The sequence below is a fragment of the Anolis carolinensis genome, chromosome 3, assembly GCF_035594765.1.
Source record: "Anolis carolinensis isolate JA03-04 chromosome 3, rAnoCar3.1.pri, whole genome shotgun sequence".
Lineage (NCBI taxonomy): Eukaryota > Metazoa > Chordata > Lepidosauria > Squamata > Dactyloidae > Anolis > Anolis carolinensis.
Window position 1 is genome coordinate 222,652,710 of NC_085843.1, and position 22,555 is coordinate 222,675,264.

The 22,555-nt window shown below is 39.2% G+C and overlaps 1 protein-coding gene across 3 annotated transcripts in view; it reads right to left on the reverse strand.

Annotated features, from left to right (window-relative positions):
* cdh23 (cadherin related 23) overlaps positions 1-22,555 on the reverse strand; it is a 669,485-nt gene that overhangs the window by 418,193 nt on the left and 228,737 nt on the right. For all 3 annotated transcript variants that reach the window (XM_008106631.2, XM_062976257.1, XM_062976258.1), the window contains exon 6: positions 20,427-20,519. In XM_008106631.2, the coding sequence (XP_008104838.2) occupies positions 20,427-20,519 (93 nt within the window). The remainder of the gene's footprint in view (positions 1-20,426; positions 20,520-22,555) is intronic.

Sequence of the window (22,555 nt, forward strand, 5' to 3'; positions counted from 1 at the left end):
CATTGCCTAACAGAAGTACAGTCAGTCCTCCACATTTGCTGGGGTTAGGCACACAGGACCCCGCATAAAAGTGAAAAATTGTGAATAAAGAAATGTTTTAAAACTAAGAAAACACCTAGGCATTTGATTTCTCTTCCACTAAAAGCTGACCAAAAAAGCCAATTGTAGGACCTAGAGATTCCCAGAGATGTTCTTTCTAGAAATTGCTTGATTCTCCAGCATGACCAGAGGAAGATGAACATAAAATCACACTGGAGGATCTAGCCAGAAGGTTTTACTCAAATCTGTGAATAATCAAATCTGCAAAAGTCAAAATTTCAACTGTGGAAGAAGGACTGTACTACCAAAATAACAATAAGGCCAATGCATGCATCCTATCAAAGTACAATACTCACATTAATTTGTGGATAAATCAGCTCGGGTTTTGGAGGGTTGGTTTTTTGACTAAGGAATCATGGGATTTGTTTGGTAAGGCATCAGTATAATTTGGCAGAGAAAGTTTGTAAAAACTTCAGCTTCCATGATTTCATAGCACTCAGCCATGGCAGTTGAAGAGGTGTTAAACTGCATTAATTCTACAGTGTGGACGCACCTTTAGAGGAATTTTAGGCAGGGAGATCCTGTGGGGAGCATTAAAATTGGAATTGATACAGTCTACTTTTACTCCAGAATTCTACGAGTTATACTGCCAGAGATCAAGACCAAGCCAAAGCCCAATGTAATGACACTACTGATGGCCAATACGTCTATGAACTGACAAAATAGCATATTAGAAGCTCTTCACTTGACATCGCTTGCATCCATTCCAGAAGCTGGTGTCTGCTCCCCATCAGGAGGAATACTAATGGACAAAAGGAAAAAAATACCCTCCAGATATTAACAATAGTCCTTCTGATGGGGCTGATAAGAACTAGAATCCACCAACATCTGGAGGGCCACAGATTCACAGTTTTAAAGAAATTTCTGAATATTTCTGAATAATTGTCTCTAAGTTAGAGGCATTATAATTCAAAAACCCTGAAATTAGAATTTCAGAAACCAAGTCTGAAATAATTTTCTAAGAATGCAATAAAGTCCACAAATTTAAGAAAATACTGCTAGATTCATTGTTGATAGCTCTGAAGTGCATATGTTAATGCAAGTAACAGAGGGACTGTTTTATGAGAACACTTGTGACACACAATCACAGCTGGTAATTGTCAAGACCAGCTATACTGAGTATGCAAAGTGAGATGTCCACCTCTAGCAATAGATTTGTGGTGTCATAAAAAGGCAGCAGATTGTTGGTTGTTTAATTTCTTATTTTACTGCCAGGAATGGGAAAAGGTTCTTGTGGAATTTTCTACCTTGTATGCCAAACTAGCTTGGCTACCTTTGGGTATTATGCACACTGACATGGGGAAAAAGCAACTTGCTCCTCTGCTTTGGGCAAAAATGTATCTTGGTCTGGTCCTGACAGTTGCTGTTAATAGCATGTGCCAACTCTCTTAGGCAGAAGAGTGGAAAAGAAGAGAAGAAAGCAGATGAGTGCTCAGTAAGCTTATGCTCAGTTTTACAGAGTAACATATCTTGAACCTTTGAAATGCACTTGAAATAAAACAAAATAATCCCCCCATGGTAATATTAGACTTTACCGTGTACTGTACACATATTGGTGACGAAAGATCAAATTTTCTTTCTCTGAAGCTCAGATTCTGAAATTCAAAAATGATGATCTTCCCTCACCTCCTGATTGACCTGCTTGCAAAATTAATGATGGCTGTCTAATTGCACTCACTGCTAGTGTCCACTTCTTACGAATGATCCCTGTGATGGAGCTTTTTCCACATAAATATTTTTAGCAAGCAAATGACATTTTTTCAGGCATGAGTGATTGCTGCATGCTTTTGAATACAAACCATGTTACCAGGAATCTGATAATCAGCTGTTGCAATGAATTTGAAAATGAATATTTAAGAATGAAGCTGGAAAAGAGTTTTTAAAACTCTCTAAAGGGTTTCTTTAAAACTTATCAAACACTTGTTTGCATGTTGAAACATATCGGAAAATCATGCAAGGCATATGCCTTTCCTTAAAAATACATGCATTACATTGCTTATGCTAACCAAGCAGTGCCAACTGGCTGCAACTCTGTATTGAGCAGCACTTGGAAAAAAGCAAAATGACTTGAACATAAGTGTAAAGAAAGAAAGCCTCCCTGCCTCTAGCTGAGCCAAATTCGAGATCAAACCTCCCACGTTTCTGCATCAGCCACTGCATGAAATAAATGTCTATTTCACTTTCTCCTTGGCTTATTCCCCTTTCTTTGTTATTAAGAATGCTATGTATGCATCCACTAGGAGGCCTTTGTGCAACAGGTCTCCAGAAGCATTTCTTAGTCCACCAGAAGCCAGGGAAGGAGGGAGGAGTGGAGCCTCTTTCTTGGATCCCTCCCCTTCATGAACAGCCATATGTCCCTTTCTTACATGTTCCACAGCCACTACTATGACCCAGCAATATTTACTGGCCATCCAATGGCTTGCTCACAGCCATCTGCCAACATCTCCCACCCATCACACAGATCTGCTTCTTAAGCTGTGGGTCCCAATCACAAATATGGTCTCCTTAGCTCAATCTATATATATAAAAGAGTGATGGCATCACGGCGACCCACAAAACAACAAAACTACAGGCCCCCCAACCTCGAAATTTGACAACACAACCCATCATCCATGCCTCTAGGTTGATACAACAAAAAGAAAAGAAAAATAAAGTCCTAATTAGAGAGAGAGGAATAATTGCTTTTATCCAATTGCTGCCAGTTAGAAGGCTAAGCTCCTCCAACTTGGTCTCCTAGCAACCCAATAAAAAATAATAAAAAACACTAAAAAAAATTTAAGACACTAAAAATTAATACAATACAATAATAAAATATAATAAATAAAAAGATAACTTACAATAAAATTAATTACACAACAATTTTTAACCAATACCACCACCACTTTGCCACAGCAACGTGTGGCTGGGCACAGCTAGTGTCCTATATATGAGATGTCTTTATGTGCCCACAGGAACAAATTGATTATTAAAAATTATGAAGTTCTAATACACACAAGAACATATCATTTACTGAATATGAAAAGAGAGCAGGCAGCATTCAGTCCAACAAAAGCACACCTGCAGAAAGTCTTTCCTGTGTTCTTCCAATTTAAAGGATCTTTATTTCAAAGTGTGTAGAGGAAAGAAAAAGAGGGAGAAATGGCTTACAAGTATGCAACTGAATCAGTAATGTGGCTGGACTGCAAGTTAGCACTCACTGCAACTGCTTCATATTCATTACATCAGGCCCCCGTAGCCAGCGCAATAGAATTATATTGGCCTCTAAAGACTCCAAGGGATAGATCAGCTGGGAAACTGATATAATTATGAACATTATCACCATTAAAACAAAATAATAATTTTAATTACAATGTGGGGCTTCAAGCCCTTTTCCAGCCAGCCTGTTTCCATGACAAGAGAAAAACAATCTGCTGGGTTTATAAGGGAAACGGGATTTGGCAAAGGATGGGAAGGGGTGAAAAAAAATAAGGGATGGCAACAGGAGGCCAGGATGGCTAGCGCTCTCATGTCAATGGCACTGTGACTACACTCCAGGGCTTAGCCCTCATTTTAACAGAGCTTTCCAAGGTGCCGAACCTATTTTGCAGTCAGGATTCAGTCCCTTGAACAGCTCCTTTAAAATTAAAACAAAAATACAACACAGATTTGCAACTTCAACAAACGACACCATCAGCTGCCAACAATGGGAGGAGAAAAAGGAGAGGTAATTCAACATCAAAATGAACTAAGTGGATTGAGCCACATCCTGTAAAATGAAACCTGACTGCAACATACTTCGAGTTCATTCTGTATACTATGTCTTGGGACAGATCTCATGGCCCAAATATCTAACCAGAATACCTTTTGGATTTTTCTCCATGCTCATTTGGTGAAAAATCAAAAGGACTTGAAGGTTTACCTTTTACAAACTGTCCAATAAAAGTACTGCATATGCTCATGTATAAATCCAAAAAATATTCCTCAACAAATTGACCTCAATAACTTTGGCTGATGTATCAATAGGTCAATGTAAGTATCAGTTCCTCTTATTTTAAAAAAAGCATTTCTCCTTTCTGTGTTAAGTATCGAAATATAAGAGTTTAGTATGTCTTGGGAGAACCTAAAAGAAGCCCCAACACCCTTTACTCTCTGCTATGATTCCACTTCTGACATTTTTGAATGCCTGAATATGGGAGTGGTGGCAGCAATAACAGCTCTTTGATGTTTCCAACAAAGCTGCACTAAGAAAGAAGAAGGGGTGTTTCTTTTAGCTTCTTTCAGGATGGGCAAAGCTCTCACACTTTGCCACTTTACTCAGAAAAGGAGATGGTTCCTTTTTTGTTCAGAGTTAATACTTTACTTTCACTTTTAACAATAAAAAAAGAATCATCTTTTCTACAAAGAGTGGCAAAAAGTCTTCTTCAAGGCCCTGGTAAACAAATGACTATGGGCAGGGATGGCTGATCTTTTGAGGTGATATTGTCATTTTCTCTTTCTGCAGAATGACCCTCAACTTTTCCAAAGTCATATCAAAATCCCAAATTTTGGTCACAAAACCTACCCTTGACTTATACATAAGGTTGACCCATACACAAATATGACACAGTCTATCTAGCCCCATAATCCTGTTTTTGATTTTTGCTCCAAGCTATCTTTTTTTAACAAGGGTTTCATCATACAATCTTCAACTCCCTTCAGAATGGCTATCTTCTCTCAGTTTCAGTTAAGAAGACCTAAGGGCTAAATGTTTAATCCACTTTTGAGAGAAGGGAGCTATCCAAGTCAGCATATTCCACTGTTGGACAGCTCTGACCAGAAGGAAGTTCTTCCTAATGTATTAGGTGAAATGTCTTCTCCTGCAGTTTGAATCCATTGCACTGTGTCTGGTCTCCAAGCAGCAGAAAAGAAGCTTGCTGCCTCCTCAATGTGACATCCTTTCAGATATTTAAACACAGCTATCATGTCCTCTCTTAACCTTCTTTTCCCCAGGTTAAACACATCAGCTCCTTAAGCTGCTCCTCATAGGCCTTGGCTTCCAGACCTTTTATCATTTTGGTCACCTTTCTCTAGACAGGTTGCAGCTTGTCAATATTCTTCTTGAATTGCCATGCTCAGAATGAGGCATCACAAAGAGGTTATCCAGATGAGGTCTGGACAAAGCAGAATAGAATGAGTGCTGAGCATACTGGCCCTAGTTGACACACAGTTATTTTAGAGTTTAAAAATAGGGATATACAACACAATATTATATATTCAATAAAGTGTGTAGCCTATTTAAGGATTCAATGTTTGAGGAGACCTATAACATATAATGGAGCCCCCTGTGGCACAGTAGGTTAAACCACTTAGCTGCTGAACTTGCTGACCAAAAGGTTGACAGTTCCAATCTGGGGAGTGGAGTGAGCTCCCGCTATTAGCCCCAGTGTCTGCCAACCTAGCAGTTCAAAAACATGCAAATGTGGATACATCAATAGATACCATTCCAGCAGGAAGGTAACAGCACTCCATGCAGTTATGCCAGCCACATGACCTTGGAGGTGTCTACGGACAACGCCGGCTCTTTGGCTTAGAAATTGAGATGAGCACCAACCCTCAGAGTCAGACATGAGTAGACTTTTACCTTTACCTTATACCATATAATGCAAACAAAGATTCAACCCCACACTTCACTTTTACCACTCTTTAAGTATGATATATGATTTTTAAAGAAGGGTAAGAGTAAGGTGTGCTCAATACTTGTTTACATGGTAAGACATAAGATTCCTCAACATTGTTAACCCTTGAAAGCTAAACTAAACAGATTAACCTCATTAAACAGTCAATGAACTGCACAGCTAGTGTGTTAAAACATGCAAGGAAAGTGGAAGTGAATACCTGGAAAAAGAACATAATAACAAATTTACTATTGCTGAAACAGCATTTGGATCTCTCTCCTGACAGAGCAAAGGTACAAACCAAGACTGACCACTGGTCTGATTCAGATTGTTGTGCCCCAAAACCCATAAAGTCTTGAATCATTATTTAGTGTGGTCTTCCTAGAAATGAAGAGAACCCCCTCAGCATTAAAACACTTTGTTTTCAAAAAGGGAAAGCTTGTAGAATCTTAACTTCATTTTAAAAAGCATTTAATGAGAAGAACAAGAAAATTCATACCCTCAAAAAAATCTAGCTCATCCACTAAATCTAAAAGCCAAGAAGGCTCTGTGATGATTTATTAGCCTGCACACAAAAAATCAATAGGGGGTGGTTATAAATGCAGGAGAAAACTCCTGAAAACAGAACCACCGTGTAAATTAATATATCCTATACAGCTACAGGTATTTTGCTGAGGCAGGGTATAGGCATGGATGCCATTTCACAAGTGACTGAGGCATATAGTGGTACTTGTTTATTGGAAACACGATCAAGGGCGGACACTAAAAATCTCAGAAGGTGTCACTGAATTTACTTCTTCTTATTATAAGTAAAAATACATGTAGTAGGTATAAAGGGATGTTGAACTTGCTGCTATTTATATTTTCATTTATTTTATTGCTTCATTTAAGTATCTCCCATCTTTCTACCACAGTTGAAAGATGGGACCAATTACCCATTGAGAATTTTACCCAAAAACCCCCCAGCAAATCAAAATTTTCAATTTTCTGATGGCTAGGAAGAGTTTTTAAACTTCAAAATACAAAATAAAAGTGGTCAGGTCAATGATATTTTTGTTATTTTCATGAGAAATGTGTACATTGCCTATTGACCTTAATATAATTATGACAAATTATAGATTTTTAAAAGTTTCTAGTGCATAAGATTGCAAAGAATAAATCTACTCTTCCATTTCTCTCTGGGGCACACAGAAACTGTCAAAATTGCAACAGTCAGCGCTGGAAAGAAATACACTGCTGGTTTTGAAAAACTGATATTTTAGGCTAGCAAGTACAAGGATGTCCTGTATTTAAAAGGTGAATTATATTCGCCTTGATTTTCTAAGCTGTCTTTTGTCTGAGCCTCGGAGCATAACAGAATATAATTTTTTTCATGTCAGGAGCAACTTGAGAAACTGCAAGTCACTTCTGGTGTGAAAGAATTGGCCATCTGCAGGGAGATTGCCCAGGGGATGCCCGGATGTTTGATGTGTTACCATCCTGTGGGAGGCTTCTCTCATGTCCCCGCATGGGGAGCTGAAGCTGACAGAGGGAGCTCATCCACTCTCCCCGGATTCAAACTGCCAACCTGTCAGTCAGCAATCCGGCCGACACAAGGGTTTAACCCACTGCACGACCAGGGGCTCCTAGAATATATATAAAATATAAATATAAAAAAGAATATAAATAAAATGATGGATGGATGACATTATTTCTCATATAATCTCCCAGAAAAATCCCTTTTCTTCTTTCTCCTGCTGCTGCTGCTAAAGCTAGTGCTGTCAGAAACTGGTGAATTTGGAGAGTAAGGGGGATTGAGGGTTAGAAGAAAACTTTGCGTCAACTGCATGTGATTCCAGGTGTGCACTTTGTGTGCTCCCCCCCTCCCCATCTACAGGCATCTGACTTACAAATGACCCATAGTTAAGAACGTGCCTAAGACAATATGAAGTGAGAGAAATCTGCCCCCAGGAAAGGAGTTTTCATGGGGAAAAGGTGTATCCACTGAAACTTTCTCACCAATCCAATTATCACAGGGACAGAAAGTGAATCAAAATCTTCTGAACAGGGCCACAAACAGCAAAAGAAACCCTTCCTTATGTTACCCAAAACTAATATATATAAATTTTTGGCTGGAGTTACATTTAAAAAATGTACCTGTTCTGACTGCATACAAATTCAACTTAAGAACAAACTTATAGAACCTATCTTGTTTGTGACTTGGGGACTGCCTGTACTTTACTCTCTCTTGACTATTCCCAGTTGCGACACAACTACAGTAGAGTCTCACTAATCCAAGCCTCGCTTATCCAAGCCTCTGGATAATCCAAGACATTTTTGTAGTCAATAAATATATATAAAAGAGTAATGAAATTTCGGCCTAGGACAAAACAACAAAACTACACATCCCAGAAACACTAAACTTGGTAGCACAACCCCTCATCCATGCCTCTACATTCATACAACAAAAAGCTCCAGCTACTCCAGAAAACAGTCAGGCTTTGAGACTGCAAGGCTATTCACTGCTATTCCACCTGGCCAACAAAGGATTCCCATAAGCCACAGCAACGCGTGGCCAGGCAAAGCTAGTGTTTTCAATATATCGTGATATTTTGGTGCTAAATTTGTAAATACAGTAATTACAACATAACATTACTGCATATTGAACTACTTTTTCTGTCAAATTTGTTGTATAACATGAAGTTTTGGTGCTTAATTTGTAAAATCATAACCTAATTTGATGTTTAATAGGCTTTTCCTTAATCCCTCCTTATTATCCAAGTTATTCACTTATCCAAGCTTCTGCCGGCCCGTTTAGCTTGGATAAGTGAGACTCTACTGTATTTGGAGGAGCAGAACTGTCTTTAGCCAGCGCTGTCAATTTTACCTTATCATCCTATGAATTACATTTAAGGGAAATAATGTATCTATCATATTATCACAAATACATTGCAGCCAGAATGAATGAGTCTATTAATTTATGTTAAACACCCATTTTATCTAGTAGATGATCAAAAAATGATGCAAACAGGTCAACTGGCAGATAGCTGGTTGACTCTGATAGGCTTAGTTTATGCTGAAATAACACATGATATCTCAGCTATGTTAAATGAAAGGAAGACATCTGAATTAGATTATGTCACATCTTGTCATGTCAAGCAATGCAAAATTACAAATAAATCATTTGTGCCTACAAACATATATGTGTGCATGCAGGTAAACATATAGGGATTTTTTTAAAAAAAATCTGTTTCTAAAAGACATGCAGAGATAGAGGACAGCCACTTGGTTATACTTCTTGCAATTTGAAATCCACAGGATGGGAAATACTAATATGCAGACAGAAGGGATTATACCAAGAAGAAAGGCTAGCATGAGAGAAAAGCAGGCAAAGAAAGAAAAACCCTGAAGGTCAGGATGGCAAGAACACAGGTGCCTGACTAACCCACTGGAACAGCCCTGTGGGGCAGAGACACAGGCAAACACGTTGTAGCAAATTGGAAAGCCATAAAAGTCTATTACAGAAAATCAAACAGCAGCCAGGATGACAGCCATTAGCCTGAAATGAATACACGGGAACTTAATGAGGTCTGTCGAGGCCAGCTTGGTGAATTAAGTTGCCAATTCTAGTAGGACTCCCTCCCTACTTTCTTCACAGACTTGAAAGCACCACCGTTGTCTTGTTAGGGTTTGACAAGTGAGTTGCGCAAGACAAATGTGTAATTATTTGTAGAACAGGATTATATGAATAAGAGGAGTGATCCTTTTCTTGCAAAGGGGCAGGCAAACAAACGCAGCCTTTTTCCTTTGCTGAGAGAGTTCAGTGTCAGGTAACAAGGAAAGTTAAATCAAGTTCAGTAAGGACATGACTTTCTCACACACAAACATGGGTAATCTTGTATCAATACATCTCTAGGCAGATTGCAATCAGTTTAAAGTGTATATAAAAAGGAGCACTGGAAATAATTTAAACATGTTGGAAATTATACTACTAAAGAATTTTTTAAAATCTAAGTATTTTAAAGTCATTTACATGGTGGGCCAAAAATCCCAAAGGGGGTCTGATATATACTGAATATAATGCTATGGTATAATAAATAAAACCCCTTTGGGGCTTTTTGCCCACCCTATATCGATACAAATTTGAACAAAATCAATTCAGTTCTGAATGCTTGAAAGCCTGATAAAAACTCCAGGCTCAAATGAAACTAAAATCGGTGCCAATCACACTTGCAAAGAGAACGCATTCCACAACAAGGATGCCTCAATAGAGAAGGCTCTCTCCCATGTACTAGTAGGAAAAAGACACTCAGAAGCTAATGCAGGACTATATAAGCATTTGGTTTAATCCAGCATGGCTTTCCTAGAAATAATGTTGCATCCATGATGCTCTAACAGTAGTCAAAATGAGTGGCACTTGCACTGAAGAATCTAATCCTATGCCCTATCTACACTGTTTTATAATGCAGTTTGAATCGACACTATCCAAGGTGCTGAAACTAATCCTCAAACTAGATTCAGGATGGACCTTCTCCACCATCTCTCTCTCTCTCTCTCTCTCTCTCTCTCTCATCTCTATCTCTATCTCTATCTCTATCTCTATCTCTATCTCTATCTCTATCTCTATCTCTATCTCTATCTCTATCTCTATCTCTATCTCTGTATGTATTTGGCTCAGGTTAAATCCCCGATTGATACCTATCCTTTAGATCTCAGGTTCAATGTACATTCTGGGCTGTGGCCCAGTGTTTTACCCTTATTTTGCTCAGCTCCTGACTTTGTAATGTATTTGTTCCCTCAGCTTGGACTCTTTTCAAACTTACTAGCTTTCTACCTTGTTCAGTACTGTTCATTTTCTCAGGATACATATATGCTTCAAATTACTGATCCAATTATACCAAACACACAATCTGCAGGGCAAGCTCTAGTGTATAAGTGGTGTCCAAGCAGTGGTCACAAAAAAATCCTCCTTCATGAACTCAAAACAGCACAATGTCTCTGCCAGCCCAAAATAATTTGCATTCCCGATACAAACCCACTTGATAAAGCAGTGTTATGCATATTTTAAATCAGTATTTTAAGAGGCAAGTTTATTTCATATTCCACTTATTCACGCTGATTTTTTCCCGATGTTCCAGCTGCCAAACAACAGCAGTAAATTTGAATAGCCTTCCCCTACCGCTCTACCCTTTTGCTGGAAGTGCTGCAACTGAGAGGATTATTCATGTCAAAGGAAAACAGGAGGGGGGATGCTATCGGTGCCTACAAATATTACTAATTAGTAGTCTGTGCAAAGACGCATTTGCAATACAGCTGTCTGTTCCCTCATGTACTTCCCACCTCAGTATGTCTCCTGCATATCCATGTTGTCTAGTATTATGAAGTATGTATGGAGTGGGGTAGGGTACAATAGGGTGGGAAAATGGCATTATTTGGCAACAGTTATTAGCGTTACTGGTTGTTGTTGTTGTTGTTGTTGTTGTTTCTACCTTGTCTGTCTTTCCTCTTTTTAACCTAGTAATTATAACAGTATAGGAAAAATGGTGCTTGCATGCAATCCTAACACATTTTAGGAAGCATGGAAGAAGCAAGGGCAATGTGGGAAACCAATTCACACATTAATTATGATCAAAGGGCCTACTCTCTAATGTCAGGAAGCAGTAAACCAGCACATTTTAAAAGACTGATTTTATCTGTTACACCTGTTTCTGTTTTTGCTCTGCAGTTTACTTTTGGTTACTGGTTGATTTCCACTGGCTTTTAAAGCCATTCCCAATGTTTTGTAAGATTCCTGCCAGCACTGTCAATACTGTGGGAGTGTACCATATAAAAACCCTCTACTTCATTATTAGGAGTTGTTAAAACCAGCATCAATCAGCAAAACCAAATTGTGTGTTTGTCAGTTTATGGATAGGACTTGGGTGACAGTTGAAAGATTAGGTGCATTTCAATCTCTCTTTTTTATTAATTGTAGACACAAACAAGTAGGCTAATATAAATCCAAATAATGAAATTTCATTTACATTTTCACTCAGTATAATATATCTTATTTACTTAACCTTACCAATCCCAATTCCACACTTATCCACTCCTTGTAACTAATAGTTTTTTTTCTCCCCCCCTCCTTTCCCCTTCAATCTCCTAAATCCAGAAGAGCTGGTTTGCAACCTCCCTCCCCTCTTCTCATATATAGTGCAAGATAGCTTGCAACATTCGTTTAGAGATAATCACAAACCATCGTTTGCTCATTCAAATGAACTGGTAAATGGCTTCTGCAGACTGAGATGAGAAGGTACTTTCTCTCAGCAATGAGAGAAAGAAAAAAAAACATGAATCTGAGGATGGTGTTTATAACGATTAAAAAAGCACAGTCAGAAGTGTTTTCTGGGGAACATTTCTGATAATTATGTGGAGCTGGACTTATCTATGCTTTTGTTTCACATGTGAGAGTAAGAATGGGGACCAGTTTACCTTTTAAATACCAGATACCATAAACACATTTCCCAGTAGGAAATATCCATTCTTTTTCCTTCCAAGAACACAGTTGGGAGGTCACTACTAATTTATGCCATGCTCTCCTTTTACAGAATTTATAATGTGGGATGGGATGGTAGTTCCGGTGTAGGCTAAGAAGAATGCTATCAATAGCATCAATTAAAAAAACAAAAAAGAAAAATGTTAGGATGTTACCAGCTATTCAAAGAACAAGCTTCCAACCTTAAACATATGCTGACTATAAATAAAGTGGTGGAGGAGGAACCATCACAAACAAAACCAGGGAATAAGATAGTTTTGCAAGTACACAAAGGCACAAATATATTTAGTGTTAGTTAATGATCACTCAGAAACTGTGTTCTATAATTATATTATATATATTTGTCTCCAGCAAACATCCAGAAGCCAGGAATGGGTGTCCATTTGGATACACAACTGGGATTTTCTAAATGCCTTATATCTTGCCTAATAGTAGGCAGCAGCAGTAATGAGGTTAAAGACATCAAGAAGGCAGAAGATGAACCCAGGGATCTATCTGCTTCCCCATAAGCTTTCCTAGTTCTTCCGTCTTTCTCTCTCCCACACACATGCTGAAAGAAAGACAAGCTTAAGGCAACACAAGACAGACTGAGGAGGAAAAGCAACAAAGAGAAGATTCTTTGTAGATATGATGTTGCAATATCCTTCTCCTTTCATTCACAAGGCACCATCCCTGATGACCTTCAGAAAGACATGGAAAACAAAGCTGTTCTCTTCAGCTTTTATTATGCTGCTGCTGTTTTATTCCGTCATAGTTCATTTCTTTTAATTGTTTTTCTTTTGTTTTAACTATTGTCATTTTTATTGTTATTTTATAGCTTTTGGAGCCTCGTGAATTCATATGGTTAAGAAATGTTATCTCTCAGCCTGAAGAGCTGAGTTGAAATTGCAGCAATAATTTAAAAAAAATTAAGATAAAATATCCCCCACATAGTTTTCATGATTTCACAGAAATGTCTCAAGTTTGCATGAGTGTGAGTTGTCCGTGCATGTTTACGAAGGTTAATATCTAGTTATTTAAGAAAAATGATGAATAAAATCAGAAGTTTTCAAAAGTTGTCACGGGAGGGGGAAGATCCCATAATATGTGCTAGAAAGCAAAATACTGTTCTTCACAACGAGGTAGCTAATTTGAGATTATTGGCTTTTCTCTCAAGGGGCCTAAGAAAACATCTAAAGCTTTCGAATAAGTGACAGCATCTGAAGGACTGCAAGCAGGCCCCATCCCACTTACCCATCAGCCTGCCAACTTGCTCTGTTTCCAAAGAGGATGTACTAAAGGCTATGTAATTTTCACAGAAGCTGTAGCATCTCCAAAGTGACACCATTCCACCACCCTTTCTTCAAGCTTTTTGTAAATAGAAGATAATGCAGGAGTGCACAATGCAGGTTGCTGGGGCCACATATAGTTCTTAGCTATTTCCTCGGTAATCTCAAAATCATTTCCACATAGCCCATCAACTGGACTGCAAATCAAGTGGATTGCAGAGCAAAATCACTCATTGTCCCCTGCTTTTCAAGATTACCAGCAGGTACAAGTTATGTCAGTAAAGATTCAGGAAAGAGGAGTACACTAAAGTGTTTGTGTATCATGAGTTGTAATGTATGCTCTAATATATGTTGAAATATATGTATGTGGGGTATGTGTGGAAGGCACAGTGATTGTTCTATGCCTTCAATTTGTTTCCAACTTACATTTTTGTTTTTTTGGGGTTTTTTGTTTTGTTTTGTTTTTTTTTCGTGTCAGGAACAACCAGAGTTGCTTCTGGAGTGAGAGAATTGGCCGTCTGCAAGGACGTTGCCCAGGGGACACCCGGATGTTTTTGATGTTTTACCATCCTTGTGGGAAGCTTCTCTCATGTCTTCCAGCTGTTTTCTGCTGGAAAACAAACTCAGCCAAGAGTACAAAGTCCAACAAATTCCTCACTTGCCTTGCAGACAATTTTATGGACCAGAAGGTAGAAGAGGCAACAAGGGGATCAGCAACTCTTGATCTAATCTTAACAAATGTGGAAGACCTGATCAATACAGTTGAAGTGGTTGGATCCTTAGGGGCAAGTGACCATGTGCTCCTGCAGTTTGCAATACAAAGGAATGCTGAAACTAAGACAAGTCAAACACGCATTCTGGTCTTTAAGAGAGCTGACTTCCAAAAAATGAAGGAATTACTGAGCGGCATTCCATGGACGCCAATATTAAAAAACAAGGGAGTTAAGGATGGATGGGAGTTTTTCAAAAGTGAAATACTCAAGGCGCAAATGCAAACAGTGCCAACAAAGAAGAAAAATAAGACAAATGCAAAGAAGCCAGAATGGATGTCCAAAGAACTTCTAACTGAGCTAAAGCTCAAAAGTGACATGCACAAGAAGTGGAAAAGGGGAGAAATCAAAAAGAAGAATTCAAACGTATAGCCAACACCTGTAGGGAAAAGGTTCGCAAGGCTAAAGCGCAAAATGAGCTCAGGCTTGCCAGGGACATTAAAAACAACAAAAAAGGCTTTTTTGCTTACGTTGGTAGAAAAAGGAAGAAAAAGGAGGCGATAGGGCCACTGCAAGGAGAAGATGGGGTGATGGCGACAGGGGACAGGGAAAAGGCAGAACTGCTTAATGCCTTCTTTGCCTCGGTCTTCTCACAAAAAGAAAACCATCTTCAACCTCAGCAACATGGAATGGACGAAGGATTGGGGGAAATCCAACCCCAAATAGGGAAACAAGTTGTCCAGGAACACCTGGCAGCTCTAAACGAATTCAAGTCCCCAGGGCCAGATCAGCTACATCCAAGAGTATTGAAGGAACTAGCAGAAGTTATTTCAGAACCACTGGCAATTATCTTCGAGAGTTCTTGGAGAACGGGAGAAGTCCCAGCAGATTGGAGGAGGGCGAATGTGGTCCCTATCTTCAAGAAGGGAACAAAGAACAACCCAAACAATTACCGTCCGGTCAGCCTCACATCGATACCAGGCAAGATTCTGGAAAAGATCATTAAGGAAGTGGTCTGCGAACACTTAGAAACAAATGCGGTCATTGCTAATAGTCAACACGGATTTACCAAAAACAAGTCATGCCAGATTAATCTGATCTCTTTTTTCGATAGAGTTACGAGTTGGGTCGATACAGGGAATGCCGTGGATGTAGCGTACCTGGATTTCAGTAAGGCCTTCGACAAAGTCCCCCACGAACTTCTGGCAAACAAACTAGTAAAATGTGGGCTAGAAAAAACTACGGTTAGGTGGATCTGTAATTGGCTAAGCGAACGAACCCAAAGGGTGCTCACCAATGCGTCATCTTCATCATGGAAAGAAGTGACAAGTGGAGTGCCGCAGGGCTCCGTCCTGGGCTCGGTTCTGTTCAACATCTTTATTAATGACTTAGACGAAGGGTTAGAAGGCACGATCATCAAGTTTGCAGATGACACAAAACTGGGAGGGATAGCTAACACTCCAGAAGACAGGAGCAGAATTCAAAACGATCTTGACAGACTAGAGAGATGGGCCGAAACTAACAAAATGAAGTTCAACAGGGACAAATGCAAGATACTTCACTTCGGCAGAAAAAATGGAAATCAAAGATACAGAATGGGGGACGCCTGGCTTGACAGCAGTGTGTGCGAAAAAGACCTTGGAGTCCTCGTGGACAACAAGTTAAACATGAGCCAACAATGTGATGCGGCAGCTAAAAAAGCCAACGGGATTCTGGCCTGCATCAATAGGGGAATAGCATCTAGATCCAGGGAAGTCATGCTCCCCCTCTATTCCGCCTTGGTCAGACCACACCTGGAATACTGTGTCCAATTTTGGGCACCACAGTTGAAGGGAGATGTTGACAAGCTGGAAAGCATCCAGAGGAGGGCGACTAAAATGATTAAGGGTCTGGAGAACAAGCCCTATGAGGAGCGGCTTAAAGAGCTGGGCATGTTTAGCCTGCAGAAGAGAAGGCTGAGAGGAGACATGATAGCCATGTACAAATACGTGAAGGGAAGTCATAGAGAGGAGGGAGTAAGCTTGTTTTCTGCTGCCCTGCAGACTAGGACACGGAACAATGGCTTCAAACTACAGGAAAGGAGATTCCACCTGAACATCAGGAAGAACTTCCTCCCTGTGAGGGCTGTTCGACAGTGGAACTCTCCCCCCGGGCCATGGTGGAGGCTCCTTCTTTGGAGGCTTTTAAGCAGAGGCTGGATGGCTATCTGTCGGGGGTGCTTTGAATGCGATTTCCTGCTTCTTGGCAGGGGGTTGGACTGGATGGCCCATGAGGTCTCTTCCAACTCTACTATTCTATGATTCTATGATTCTATGAAGTTGATAGAGGGAGCTCATCCGCACTCTCCCCGGGTGGGATTCGAACCTGGCAGCTTTCAGGTCAGCAACCCAACCTTCGAGTCACGAGGCTTTTATCCCCTTGGCCACCGGAGGCTCCTCCAACTTACGGTGATCTTAAAGTGAACCTATCACATGATTTTCTGTGTCTGAGTCTGTGAGTCACTGAGGTCACCCAATGAGTTTCACAACCAAACCTACATTTGTTGATAGACTCTATAAGCTAGCCGGCATTTAGCAGATCTAAAAAAAACCTGGCAAAATGGCACTATCTAGAAGAATCCTCCACCCTGTGTGACTGTGGAGCAGAACAAACAACTCAGCACCAGCATGCTTATCCACAAAGCCCTGCCTCATACACAGAGGAAGAACTCTTTAAAGCTACAGACCATGCAGTCGCTGTTGCTCGTTTTTGGTCTAAAACTATTTAGCTGCTTGTGACCTCTTTATTTTATCAGTTTTAAACATTTATTTATGCAATGCTTTTGACATGAAATAAATAAAGCGACCAAAGGAGGAATTGAACACTAGAATCCAGAATCTTAGCTCATTCCTTAAACTACTACACAATGCTGACTTAGTACATACATATATTTATATACATCAATGCAAATATACACATGCAATCCCTGGTACCCACGGTAAGGGTTATGCACTCTTGCAATACTGCTTAATGACACATGACAAGAGATGTGGAGTTCTTGTTAAGCATAAACACCATAAGACTCATTACATTATTGTGCTGTTCATTTATGTTTCTCTGCATCAGTCTACGATATAACATGGCAACCAAGACTCCCAGCATGGTGAACCAGGTTCAGTCCTTTCTTTCTCTCTTATAATGTTTCTTCAAATATTATAAATTAAAGCATGAGTGGGCATAGAGACTCAGCTTAGAGTGGTGAGCTTAATGAGGGTTCGGTGAGGTTAAGGAGCTACTGTCTAACACAGTGGTTTGCAACCTGTGGGCCCCCGGATGTTTTGGCCTTCAACTCCCAGAAATCCTAACAGTTGGTAAACTGGCTGGGATTTCTGGGAGTTGTAGGCCAAAATACCTGGGGACCCACAGGTTGAGTACCACTGGTCTAATAGATAGTTGGGAACATGTGAAACCCAAGAGGAGAGTCGCATTCATCTGGCATCTCAAGAGGCAAGTGAGTCACCAGGTTGGAGCTCAGCTAACTCCCAATGTGAGACTCTCATGTATTATGGTATAAGCAAGCAAAGTGGAAAACTGGAAATCCATACCTCCTGCTCCTTCTAAAGGCACATGAATTTGGTGTAGGGCCAAGGTGACTGGGAAGTCTCTCTGAACTGAATTATGGGTGCCAATTGCCTTGGCCTATGAGCTGGGAAGAGTGTCTGCATTGTAAAGATCACAGAAACGCAGTCATAACCAGATTGAAACAAAATTTTGAACCTAGATGAGATTTTTAGAAGATGACTCAAAACTCAACCAAAGCAAAATTTCACTGGCATTCGACAAGAAAACATTTGCTGAATCAGTGCATGGCAGCTATAAGCATTTTTGAGTGTGTTTAAAATACACACTTAAATATCAAATCTGGGTACTGTTCCATTATCTGGGCAGAGGCCAAAAGGGGGTGCTAGACAGAGGATAATCCATTTTGGGGGGGGGGGAGTCACAGGAGGAAAACCATTTCCCTTGTTATTGCTGGTTATTTTCCCTCCCTACTTCACATTTCATAAATGAGGGTTGGTTCCACGATGGCGACATGGGTGAGGGGAATAACAGGAAAACTGGGAGAAATAGTTTTACACCTTCAACCCCCCCCCCCCCCCCCCCCCCCACACACACACACACACTAAAAAGGACTATCCTTCTCTGGCTAGTGCCCCATTTTGGCCTCTGCCCAGATAATGGAACAGTACCCGAATCTGTTATAAACCAGGTATCAGAAGAAGAGATGTGTTTGCCTACTCTGAAGACAATCAAAAAGAACTACATCAGATAATTTGTATTATTCCAAAACAAACTGAATAGAGGGTGAACTCGGATTCCCAGCCAATATTACCACAAGCAGGCTAATGAAGAATGCTTACACGCATGGGATAGGTAGAGAAAGGATCAAAGTCTAATCACAGTTGGATGCCAAAGAGTCTGCTTATTAATGAACCATTGATAATGCAATAATTTGTACTCCCAAATTACTGAACATGGCTCAATTTCACACTCTCCCTTCCCAGTCTGTCTGTCTCTTTCTCTCCCACACACACATGCTGAAAGAAAGACAAGCTTAATCCAGTGCAACAAGAATTGGGAGAAAATCTAGTCTATGGAAAATTGGGAGTTTGAATTCTTAGAAGAAGAAAGATTTAAAAATAATCATATATCTGATTCATTTAACTAGAATACAGGAAAGCAACATTATATCAAGTTCACGTCATATATGATATTAGGCGATCCATGATCAGGTCTCCTGCCTGTATTTCAAAAAGTCACATGAAGCCATGGTAAGCATTTCAGATTTGAGATGAGGCACCTACTGAGTTTTCTCCAGGGTGCCAGTAAAGCCACTTGGTAGGAGCAGGACTGAAGGTTTTAAAACCTCACCTACCACCTTGCAATGCTGATTTATATCTCCCTCCACCCCATGGATTTACTGTTTGTTTGTTTTTAAGGGAGATTCAATCACAGATCTCCTGTCTCATATTTAGTTTGGTCTGTATTCCTAAACATTACAGATTTTGGAACGTTACATACAAGCTTATTGTTGAAAGATCCTAACATCTTCATTAAAATGTTATCTCAGATTTATTCCAACTGCCTCAATATACATCAGGGCATGATTTAGTACCCTTCCACACTGCACAATCATCACTTTATGATTCCATTTTAATTACCATGGTCTTGCCCTATAGAATTCTGGGATGTTCAGTGTAAGGAAGGACATCGAGGTTTCTGGCAGAGAACTCCTCTACTGCCCTAACAAATTACAAACCCAAGGATTCCATAACATGCCATGTCAGTTAAAGAGGAATTAAAGTGCTACAATTATGATCTGTAAGACGTCCCGCAGCTCTAGAAAATATGTCATAAACCTTGGAAAAATAACTTTTCTTTCTTCAATTAATGAATTATTTTATAGCAAATAAGGCTTTTTAAAAACAAGGCTTTTAACAATCTAATTAAAATCAGTGGTCAGCATCATTTAGTCTGTCATACCCAAAGCTGCCACAAAAAACAAAATCATGCAAAGTAATGTTGTACAGAATGTTTATAATGAGACCATTTTAAAAATCACAATTTAAGAGTGAAACCATTAGGAGCAGCCATTGGATTTCCTCCAGGCAAACTCAATTAGAACCTATTTTTCCAGTGAATATCATAAAATTGGCAACCAGGGGGTCCATGTTTTTAAGTGAACCAAGCCATTTGGAATTTACAAACATTTACAAATTAGTAAAGAGATGAGACATGGTTTATAAATGAATGCAAGAAAATCTGACATGTTTCAAAGGCAGTGGCTGCATTCAAATCCTAAATACACAAATCATTCTGGTTCCTAAGTACTATAATCTTAGCAGAAAAGGGGTGTTGGGATCCTCCAGGTGAAGGTTATCAGGACCCAAATCATACTTTTTACTGATTGTTGGTAGAAGACAAAAATGCTGTAAGAGATAGAAGGCTGTTATCTGAATATGTCCTCATTGACCATTGCTCAATTTTGATCCAAGATATGACAGCTCAAATACTGTGCAGATTTTCCCTGCTCACATGATTTTTCCTTTACTTTCACAACATCTGGATAAACTATTCAATTTTAGGTAATTGGGGTAATTGTTTTTCTTAAGCTGTTTGGAAACAGGAGCTCTCCCAGGCAGAGAAGAAAAGAAGTGCCTACCTCAGGGATCCGGACACTGTACGGCTGATTATGAAATCTTGGTGCGTTGTCATTCACATCTCCCACTTGGATATTCACTGACCCTTTGATTACCTGTGATCCAAAGCAATAGAATTTATTTAAGTTATCCTTATTTTGGACATATTTTCCAATTATCATGGAGAAAAAGGACAGCAGAAATGTACACATATAACAGCCCAAATCCTATTATTAAACCTGATTATAGTAGATCCACTAAATTAATGAGATTTACCTTATGTGTTGACTCACCATTGAATCAATGATTAAATAGGTATATTCTGGCTTGGACTAATAAGTAGGATGGCAGCCATAATTTATTATTTTTATTTTTATTAAAAATAGATACTTTGAAAACTGATTAGAGGATCTTTGCAGAGAAGTGGCAATTGGGTTCCTAGCAAATGTGTCCTTAAAGCTCTATGCTTCCTCATTGCAGGATTAAAAGGAAAGAAGCCACGAGGAGAGGCAGGCAAGAAATAAAGTGATGATGATGATGATGATGATGATGGAGGAGGAGAAAGAATCTGGAATAACCTATGAGACCTGGTATTTATTTTAGCATGAGCTTTCATGGTTATAAACACACTTCTTCATGTATTATACTGAATGATATAAAGGCCTCAGGATATAAAGCATATTTACAAAGGTTTGGGAGTGGGGTGGTGTCTAAGGGCCCTTTCACACAGCCATCTAACCCAGAATATCAAGGCAAATAATTTCTGCTTTGAACTGGGTTATTTGAGTCCACGCTGTCATATAATCCAATTCAATGTAGATTTTATACAGCTGTGTGGAAGGAGCCTAATCAAATCAAGAAAGTTTTGCAAATCATAACACTTGCCTTAAATTTTCAAAGGACTTAGAAGGTGATACAGGTCTTTCAGATCTTTATAAAGTCAGCCAGAAATGTGAAAAAAACCCTCCACTTCTATGCTCAGAGTTTTTTGTGGGAAGAGCAACTGGATTACATCTACAGTACAGTATTTGCAATCTTTCACTTATTTCCCTGCTAGAAAAAAAGAGACTGCTCCATCTTATACTACACTTCCCATTTTGCCTCATGCGCATTCAATGTATAACCACTGTTTTATTTTTCTTTGTCATTGAAGTTCAAATATGCAAGCAAGTTAATAACTAACAAATAAAATACAGATATAAAATATAATCTTATAAAATAAGAAAGAACTCCAACAATAAGTGAAATCTAAACAAACAGAAAGAAAAAGTTTGTTTAAAAATAGTTTCACCTCATGAACTGAAAATATTCCTAATCCAAAGAAATAGGTTTTCATCGCTCTCCCTCTCTCCTCTCCCACCCTTCTCATAGCTAGGCTAGAAAATTGCTCTCCTTAACATGAGAATAGTTCAAATGTGAGTCAGAACTTCATAAGTGGCATTTTAGGCACTTGATTCAGATTCACATCTGACTATTTGCATATTGCTAAGAATCCATAACTCAACAGCACAGACCCACTTTAACCTTTTTTTCTAAGATTATCTTCTACAGCCATTTCCAAAACTATGAAAAAAAAACTCCACAAAAATGTACCTGGAAATCTTAAAAGCTGACCATTCTTTTGAAACACATCTCCTTTTATATTTAACACACATGACCACTAATGGTTTTTACACAAATGAAAATGGGATATTTTCCTGCCTGCGACAGTGCAGCAAATGGCACCATGCTCTGTTCTCTTAACAAAAATGCTTAGTACCCAAAGTTGAATACATTATTTAGATACAAGAATCAGGAAATTGTAGAAGTACTGTATGATGATAATTCTTCATTCAAGCTGTTCAACAGTGAAACTCTGCATGGAGTGTAGTGGAAGCTCATTCCTTGGAGGCTTTTAAACAGAATCTGTTGGGTGTGCTTTGATTGTGCTTTTCCTGAATGGCAAGGGGTTGGATTAGATGAGTCATGTGGTCCCTTCCAACTCTATTATTCGATTATATTATGATTTCTCCCATGCATGCAAAACAAAAATTTTGAAATGTTTCTTCCCACTGCTTGAGATTTATCAGTTTCAGTGCCTTTTCCTATAATTTCCCAGGAATTTATTTTTATGTAAATCTGCCAGGAACAAAATAAGGTATTGTTGTTTTTG